The sequence below is a fragment of the Melospiza georgiana genome, chromosome 22 (genome assembly GCF_028018845.1).
Source record: "Melospiza georgiana isolate bMelGeo1 chromosome 22, bMelGeo1.pri, whole genome shotgun sequence".
Classification (NCBI taxonomy): domain Eukaryota; kingdom Metazoa; phylum Chordata; class Aves; order Passeriformes; family Passerellidae; genus Melospiza; species Melospiza georgiana.
The window spans coordinates 2,775,533-2,785,021 of record NC_080451.1 but is presented as its reverse complement, the minus strand read 5'-3'; the positions used below and the strand labels follow the sequence as shown (position 1 = coordinate 2,785,021).

General features: G+C 50.4%; 1 protein-coding gene across 1 annotated transcript; it reads right to left on the bottom strand.

Moving 5' to 3' along the window:
* Positions 1-1,153: 1,153 nt before the first annotated feature.
* LOC131092605 (olfactory receptor 14J1-like) lies at positions 1,154-2,264 on the bottom strand. Its single transcript, XM_058039389.1, has 2 exons — positions 2,174-2,264; positions 1,154-2,109 (listed from the first exon to the last, which is right to left on the bottom strand). Exon 2 carries the CDS (start codon positions 2,084-2,086, stop codon positions 1,154-1,156), a length of 933 nt encoding a protein of 310 aa, XP_057895372.1. The 5' UTR covers positions 2,087-2,109; positions 2,174-2,264.
* Positions 2,265-9,489: the final 7,225 nt, after the last annotated feature.

Sequence of the window (9,489 nt, the reverse complement as noted above, 5' to 3'; positions counted from 1 at the left end):
GATTGAGTCCATAATCAGCAAATTTGCAGATGACACCAAGCTGAGTGTGAGTGTTGATCTACTGGAGGGCAGGAGGGCTCTGCACAAGGCCCTGGACAGGCTGGATCCAGGGCCCAAATCCAACAAGATGAGGTTAACAAGTCAAAGTGCCGGGTCCTGCACTTTGGCCACAACAACCCCTGCAGCACTACAGGCTGGGGACAGAGTGGCTGGAGAGCAGCCAGGCGGAAAGGGACCTGCAGAGACTGATGGACAGCAGGCTGGACTTGAGCCAGCAGTGTGCCCAGGTGGGCAAGAAGGCCAATGGCTCCTGGGCTGGATCAGGAATGGTGTGGCCAGCAGGACCAGAGCTGATGTACTCAGCACTGATCTGGCCCCAGCTCTGAACTCAGACATTACTGCTGCAGCTCCAGAATAGGGAACACAAAGGGATCACTGCAGAAAACTTTGCTGGGAGATCCTTTAGCTCCTTTAAAGACTCCAAGAGCACAGCCCTTCATTGACAGAGTCTGTGGGCAGAGGGAAGGTGCAGAGAAGCCAAATGAGAAATGGCACAAACAATGGTTTTCTTTTGTGGACAATATTAAAAAAACTAAAACCAAGGGGAAAAAAGAACAAATCCAAAAGAACTATCAAAGGTTATTTATATTACAAATTATTTATATTACTTGGTCTGTTCCTGCTGCAGCCCGGCACTGCCACCCCCAGGGCTGTGCCCGGCCCCGAGAGCACTCAGGCCCTGCAGCAACACCAGGGCCACCAGGGCAGCAGGGCAGGGCCATGGCAGCAGCACTGGCAACACCAAGTGCTGCTGCTGCTGCTGGGCACAGCTGCTGGGCCAGCACTGATCTGTCCCCATCTCTGCACACAGACATTGCTGCTGCAGCTCCAGAGAAGGCAACTAAAGGGCATCTCTGCAAAAAACTTTGCTGGGATATCTTTTCATTCCTTTAAAGCCACCGAGAGCGTGGCCCCTCATTGACACAGTCTGTGACCACAGGAAGGTGGAGAAAAACAAAATGACACAAACAATGCCTTTTCTTGTGAACAATATGAAAAAAGTAAAACAAAGAAAAAGAGCCTCCAAAAGGCAACCACAAAAATATCAAAGATGACTTTTATTACAAGTGATTTGCAGAAATTAGCCAGCAGTTTAATGTTCCTGAATGCATCCAGTCATCAGTCTCCACACTGCAGCCTTGAGCTCCTGGTTCCTCAGGCTGTAGATGAGGGGGTTCAGGGCTGGAGTCACCAGTGAGTGCAGAACGGTCACTGACAGATCCAGGGATGGGGAGGAGATGGACGGAGGCTTCAGGAAGGCAAACATGACAGTGCTGACAAACAAGGAGACCACGGCCAAGTGAGGGAGGCAGGTGGAAAAGGCTTTGTGCCGTCCCTGCTCAGAGGGGATCCTCAGCACAGCCCTGAAGATCTGCACATAGGAGAAAACAATGAACACAAAACAACCAAGTACCAAACAGGCACTAACAGCAGTGGGCCCAAGTTCCCTGAGGTGGGATTTGGAGCAGGAGAGCTTGAGAATCTGGGGGAGTTCACAGAAGAACTGGCCCAGGGCATTGCCATGGCACAGGGGCAGGGAAAATGTATTGGCTGTGTGCAGCAGAGCATTGAGAAAGGCACTGGCCCAGGCAGCTGCTGCCATGTGGGCACAAGCTCTGCTGCCCAGCAGGGTCCCGTAGTGCAGGGGTTTGCAGATGGACACATAGCGGTCGTAGCACATGACAGTCAGGAGGGAATACTCCGTTGAGATGAAGAACAGAAAGAAAAAGAGCTGAGCAGCACATCCAGTGTAGGAGATATTCCTGGTGTCCCAGAGGGAATTATGCATGGCTTTGGGGACAGTGGTGCAGATGAAGCCCAGGTCGCTGAGGGCCAGGTTGAGCAGGAAGAAGAACATGGGCGTGTGCAGGTGGTGGCCGCAGGCTACGGTGCTGATGATGAGGCCGTTGCCCAGGAGGGCAGCCAGGGAGATGCCCAGCAAGAGGCAGAAGTGCAGGAGCTGCAGCTGCCGCGTGTCTGCCAATGCCAGCAGGAGGAAGTGCCTGATGGAGCTGCTGTTGGACATTTGCTGTGCCTGCACATGGGGACCTGTTCATGGAGAAAGGACAAGTCAGAAGAGGGTGCTTTGAGCCAAACCTGGGCTGTTCTCTGCAGACTGTCCCACTGGGACTCACCCACCCTTGTTCCTGCTCTAGAAAACCTTCACCCAGATCCCTGCCTGAGCTCCAGTTGTGCTGGCTGCGTGTGCCGGGAGCAGACAGGGCTCTTGAGGAACCATCCCTGCCCCACTGCCCTGGATTTGTGGCCATTTGGCAGAGGGACAAGGCTGGATATTCAGCATTTTTCAAGGGAATCACTCCTAATGATGACAGGCTTGGTAGCATCTGCTCTCCCAGTTCTACTGGCCATGGATGGCAGGAGCTGGTTTAAGGAATTGTTTTCCTACCCACACATTGTTCCTGGCTCTCTGAGGTCAGAAATCCCCAGCATTTCTGCTGCAGAGTTTGCCACTGAGAGATGGGAGAGGCAAAGGATTCCCTGTGGCTGAGGAAAGGTGAGGGGCTGGATGGGCTTGTTCCCAACTGCCTTTGCACCTTTGGCTGGAATCAGAGCACAATCACACTCCTGAGTCACCCTGGGATAAACCAGACCCTGCCCAGAGCAGAGGGATCCCTGAATTTCTCACCCTCCCTAAAGGTCTCTGGGCAAGGTCTCAGCACCCCCTTGTGCCAAGGACACTCACGGCTCCCTGGGCAAACCCAACAGCATTTCCTCAGCTGTGTCAGCTCTGCCCTTCCCCATGGGACATTCAGGGAACTCCCACAGGCTCTGGCACAGATTTGCACCCAGGAGGGCAGCTCAGAGCTTGGAAGGGCACAGCAAGGAGATCCCTGGCTGTGCCCATGATGGGATCTCAGGCAGGGGGCTCAGCTCATTCCCCTTTCCCATGGACTGCTTTGCCCACAGCCCCACCGGTGCCAGGGAAGCTTGGACACCCCATTCCCATGGACACACCCCTGCCTGGCAGGAATGCCAAGGGCAGAGCCTGACTCAGCTGCTGCAAATGCCAGAGCCTCCCTGAGAGCAGCAGATAACAGTGACAATATCAGGGCCGGGCAGAACCAAGAGAAGATGTTGTGGTGCTGTGCCTGAGAGGGCAGGGCAGAGACAGCTGGGCACTCAGGACAGTGTTCCCGTGCCCAGCTGTGCCCAGCACCTCCGACACACCAACAGTGCCCTCATCCTGCCCCCAACACTGCTCTCTTCAGCCCCCTCTCCTTCTCTGAGCATCGCCCTGGGCCTGGACATTCCCTCCTGAGAGGAGCCTTGTCCCTGCCAGCGCTCACAGAGCCCGTCCCAGCCTGTGTGCCTTGGCCAGGGCCCTACAGAAACCTGCCTGTGTGCAGGGCCCTGGCTGGGGCAGGCTCTGTGTGCAGCTGGGCAAGGGCAGATCAGGAGAGCCCTGCTGGGCCGTGCAGAGGTGGTGCTGCTGCTGTCCAGGGCTGAGGAGTGGCTGAGGGCCCTTTGGGAGGCTCCCAGCAGAGAGACTGACCAACTTAAGTTACAGTTCTGGAGTCTCTGTAAATGTTCACCCATTCCTTTGGTGATCCTGTGTGTCCCTTTCAATTCAGAATGTTCTGTGATTCTGGGATTACAATTCCTGTTCTGCTTCTTTGATTCCCCTGTTGTTTATAATCAAAAGAGAAAAAGCCCCTTGCAACAGTGTTAGAACAGTAAAGGAAAAGCCAGACAATAATTGGAAGCTTCTAGGTGTCCCAGTGGGGATGGGGCACACCTGGGCCCTGATTTCAACAATTTATTAAGGTTGTTTATTTAAGATATTTAACAGGAACAGCCAATAGGAGATTCAGTTGCCGCAGTTACACACCCCTGCTTCAACCCATTGGAGTAGGTCCAAAGGCTTCTTTGCCTTCCCTTTTTGTTATGACTGCTCACATTCTGGTCAATTAAAAACATGTTTTTGTAGGTTCTCTTCCTGATAATAAGACTTTTTGATAATAATACTGATAAGACAGTATTTCAGGAATGTATTTAGACAGTCAGCTTATTTTTCTAAAATCCAAGAGCAAGGTTAGGAAACGTACTGTACTTAATTAAGGATTGTAATTATATAAGTATATAATAGTAGTTTAATATAGTTAATTAAGAATTTAGTAGTGTTAGGTAAGGATTGTAAATTTATAACTATATAACTATAATAATTTACACAGCTATGAATATATCAAAAATGTATAAAATGCAAAAATCTTTTTGCCATCACCCCAACGTTCCCATCTTTCTCCAAGTAGGAAATTGAAAACACTCTCAGGAAAGCTCCTGATCTTTACAGCAATCCCAGGCTTACCTTTTTTGGGAAGTGTCCTCTGGAGCTGTGCCCAGGCTGGTCTGGAGCTGGGAGCAGCCCTGCCCCACCCAGCCCCTCTCAGCAGCAGCCCCTGCCCTGCTCAGCGTGGCTCCTTCCCCCCACAGCTTCTTCCCAGCACTGGGAGCAGCTCCCCGGGCCGGCTGAGAGCTGTCCCCAGCAGGCAGCATAGTCCCTGCCCCAGCACAGTGCCCTGGGCTGCAGGACCCTGCTCTGCAGGACAGCCCTGGGCACCCCTGGCTGCAGCCCCAGCTGCTCAGCCCTGCAGCAGAGCCTGGCAACAGGAACTGCCTTGGGCTGTGCCTGGGCTGGGGCAGCAGGGAAAGCCAGCCCTGCCCCAGGGCCACAGCCCTGCCTTGGAGCAGCCCTGAGAGTCCTCCTGAAAGGTCCTAAAAGCTGTGGGATGTGCCAGCTCCAGGAGATCCCTGCAGGAACGGCAGCTTCTCTTCCCACAGCCAGGGAATGACTGTTTCAAACCTGGGCTGATTTCTGCTCTTGTGAGCCCCGAGTGAGCTCTGCTCTGTGCTCCCAGCCCAGGCTGAGTTTAACCCCTCTGTGCCTCTGTTCTGTGCCCGGGGTGGCTGCAGGCAGTGCCCCAGCCCTGCTGGGCTGGGCACAGGAGCTGCTCCTGGGCAGAGCTGTCTCTCTGCAGCGCTGCCCTTGCCAGGAGCTGCTTCTGTGCCGAGAGCCTCTCTGTAGCTTTTTCAAAGGACTTTGGGTTTTGTTTTTGCCTTGGAGTCTCTGAGAGGTTTGTACAATCATGGCTTCTAATTACCTGCTGTAATGAGTCCCTGGAGAGGCTTTGTCAGTAACAACACTCAGTGGGGCTCATTTATGCTTCAGGATACTTCAGTTATTTTAAGGAACTTGGTGTTTCCCTTTTGATACAGACTGTGTGAGAGGTTTGTGCAATCATGGCCCCAATTACCTACTTTATTAATCTCTGTATTGACACTCAGTGGAACTCATTAATACTTTGAGATAATAATGGTTTTTAAGGTATTTTATGGATTTCAGAATACTTTTAGGTACTTTTAAGGATATTTTTTCCCACACTGAGTCTCAGAGTTTTTTGTCCTATCCTGGCCTCCAATTGTCTACTCCAAGGAGTCCATGAGGAGCCTGTGTTGGGTATCTTCCCCCTTTCTGGTTTACAATAAAGATGGAACTGAAAGAATTTTGTAAGACTTTCTAAAAGCATTCAAACAAACATGGGGCAATTAAAAATACAGCAACAACCACTAAGAGAATGAATAGTCCTGTTTTAGCTCGACATCATCCAACCATTTAGTCCCTTGGATTGGAAGAGTTTATTGACCCAATCTTTGTTTTCCACTTGAAGATTCTTGAACCCTTCCTTCAGTACCTGAATGCTCTTGTGGATTGACTCACTGTGGCTGGAGAGGTTCATGCAACACATGCCCTCAGAGTCTACACAGCCATGCCCATGTTCCCAGAGTAAAAACTCTATCGCTGTTCTGCAAGGTGGCATGTCTGATGGTCTCTATGTCTGAGAGCAGGCCACTCAATGTGAGGGAGGTAGCTTTGGTTTGCTTACTTAACAGGCACCCAAGATGGTCTGATTGTCCTAAAGCTTTAGCTGCATCCACCCAAGGTAGTCCACATTGGGGGTGCTACCATCCGATACCTGGAGTAAAGCTTTCAAAGCCACCTCTTTTATATCATCCAATTCTTCTCTTGGGATACCTGCTGCTTGATCATCTAGTAGGCTGTGTTGTCCTTCTTGAGCTAGATGGTTGATTGTCAATTCCGCCCTTGCCTCATTATTAGCATAGTCTGCTATTAGTTGATTTAGTAAACACTTCCATCCCCCTTCCCACAGGTTGTATTCTGTCATGGTCATAATACATTTTAAATCATAGGGGCTTAAGACACGTAACCATGGCCCTCATTAGGCCATTAAAACAAGTTAAGTCCTTCCTATGCTCTTTAGCTGCCCTACACAGATCCTTGATTTCCTCGTGAACCAGTGGCTGATACCTGGGATTCTGCCCCCTTCTTTCATAACATACTGGGGCCATGAGGAATTTCAAAACTATTTGCCAGTCTCCTTCCTTTCCTAGGGATCTTCTGGGGTTGAGGGGTGATGTGACTTTGAGGAGTCCAAAGTGACTTCTGGGGAGGAAGAATAACTTGGAGCTGAAACATTAGGATTAGAAATAGTGTGACAGTTGGGCTTAGTATCATTGACCATGGGGTTATATTGTTGCCGGAGGGTGAGGCAAAGGGCACTGCCATTTTGTCAGGTGTTGGGGAGGAAGGGCCTTGATCTAGGATGATGGACTTCCAGAGTGGAGTTCTGGAGGCATGGCCCAGGGTGGAGGTGGAATTATTGACAGTGGAGCATGACCCGCAGTTGTGGGGGTAGAGTCTGGAGGTGTGTTCAGGGAGGAAGAGAAGGTTGTGGCAGCAGGAAGTGGAAAAGCCAAGACGGAGGGAGGATGGTCAGTCTCCCGAGCCACATTCAGGCTCCTTCCATCAAGAGTTTCCAGGGCATGATGCTCCAAGTCCGCGTGGCCATTGCCATCTTGGACCATCGTGCAAGGTCTGAGAAAGGCGGGTTTGAGGGGAGGTCCTGAATTAGGCATGAGCAACGGATTTAGTTTTCAACACACTGCTTGCTGGTGAGAGTAGTGTTGAAGATGGAGAGCATGTGGGGTGCAATGGGGTCCCTTTTGATCTAAAGTTGTACAGTTTAACTCCCACGGAGTCCCAAAATTCAGTGGTATGGATTTCATCAGCAAAGGCATCTGGAAAATTTTTAATGATCCACCTCATGAGTGATTTCTATTCGTTCTTTGAAAATACTTTGTCATGATCAGTGAGATTTAACTTAAAGCATCCATATATACTCCTTTCTACTTTGGAGAGCTGGCTGCCCATTTTTCTTATTTTCTGCCTTATGGGGAAGAGCCACGGAAACACCCCAAATCAATTAGGGGACGTGGGTGCATATTGTAAAAACACAATGGCAAAATGGGCAATAAATGTCTTGCATTTCCCTAAACCCACCTGCAATCCTATGCAGGTGAAATCATCGTTGTCCCTGCCAATCCTGGGCAAGGTCCCTCGAAGCAACAATAAATCCACTAGGCCCGGCACAATCCAAAATCCCATGGAGCACTGGCCAATCCATCAGCTAACCCCAGCTGACGTGACTGACACAAAGAGGCCTGATTGTCAGGGTCACTGTTTGGGTGACAGATGTCGCAGTGAGGGTGGCTGCAACAAACCTCTCTGGTTCCCTGAGTCAGGGCAAGGGTGGCACAAATGAAAAGGAGTGGATTTGATGGAGTTGACCAAAAAGAACTTTAATAATGGAGTGAAAAAGAATAAACATGGAGAAGCTGAGAACAGTATGAGGGGCAGGATCCAAAAACCTTAGACAAAGGGGAAGCAGTAACATGTACACTCGGGGGTTGAACATTCTAGAACAATAACCCTGTAGGGGAAACAAGTAACCAATAGGAGAACTTACCATAAAAACAGTAAAGGCTTATGGGGGAAATCTCAAGCTCATCCTTAGTTAAACAAATGATTCCCAGGGCTTGAAACTCATGCCCAGTTCTTCTGAGTTAAAATCTGGCTGAGTCGCAGTTACAGCTGGGCTAACTACCACACCACTGCTTTGTACTGGTCCCTTGGGACCTTGTGGCCCAACAGAGCCACAATGATGTCCTTCGTTCCATAAGGCCCCACCGTGTCACAATGGTTCCTTGGATCCATGGTGCTCTGCAGTGTCACAATGGCCCCTTCACTTCACAAGGCTCCCAAATGTCACATTGGTCTCAATAGGATGGAAACCATAGAGCCCCCATATTTCAGGAGCTGATGAACAGCAACCACCAGAGGCCAAGGCAAACCTGGCCTGTCTGTCCTGGCAGGTTTGCTTGGAGCAAGGCCTGGATACTTGAAATTATGAATGTGGAGTCCTAATTTAAAACATTTATGCCTGGAGAAGAGCGATGGGGTTTTTTTCACAAAAAGAAGAGCACAAAGCCCTTTCTAGTGTTTGGAAAACAGGTGAATGCTGCCCCTCAGAAGTGAAAGACCAGCCAGACGTGTCTGTCCCGGCAACTTTTGTCTGGGAGCAATCCTTGGATACAAAGAAATTTGGAGGTGTAATCCTAATTTTGGTCATGGATGCCTGGTAAAAATGGACAGTTCTTTTCCATAAAAATAAGACCCCAGAGCCCTAGTGTTTAAGGGGTAGATGGGAGTGGCGTTCCACATTCCAAGGTCAGTCAGACCTGTCAGGTGACCCCTGGGAGGCCAAGGCAGCCACACCTATTTCATGTTCCCTTGGTTCCACAAGGCCCTGCAGTGTCAAAATATGTCCTTGCTTCCATGAGGCCTTGCAGTGCCACAATGGTTCTCTTGATTCCATGATGCCCTCAGGTGTCATAATAGCCCCTTGATTACACAAGTCCTTAAGGATCTTAATGGTCTTCATGTTTCCACATGGCCCCCCAGTGCCATAATGATCTATAGCTTCCATGAAGCCTCACTGTGTCCAATGGCCCCTTGGTTCCATTGGGGCCCAGTAGTGCAAAAATGATTCCCTTGGTTCCACAAGTTCCCATAGTGTCACAATGGCCCCTTCCCTCCATGAGGCCCTGCAGGGTCACAATGGTCTCCATGATTCCATGGGGCCTTGCAATGCCACAATGGTTTCTATGGATCCACAGTGCCTCACAGGATCACAACGGCCCTTTGGCTCCACAAGGCCCTGAAACACAGCAATGGCCTCTTGGTTCCACAAAGCCCCGCTGCCTCATGCTGGCCCTGTAAGACTATGTGGCCCAATAGAGCCACAAAGATGTTCTTGGTTCCACAAGGCCCCACAGTGTCACAGTGGCCCCTTGGATCCATTGTACCCTGCAGGGTCACAGCGTTCCCCTTGGTTCCCCTGTCACAATGATCTCCATGGGAAGGAAACAAGTGAGCCCCGGTGGTGTAGGGGCAGATGAGAGGCATATACCAGAGGCTAAGTCTAGCCAGACTTGACTGTATGGGCAGCTTTCATCTGGGAGTAACCCTTGGATATAAGGAATTTTAGATGC

What these genes read in the sequence shown, in the direction of transcription:
- LOC131092605 (XM_058039389.1), bottom strand. Translation starts at nt 2,086, where the DNA reads ATGTCCAACAGCAGCTCCATCAGGCACTTCCTCCTGCTGGCATTGGCA.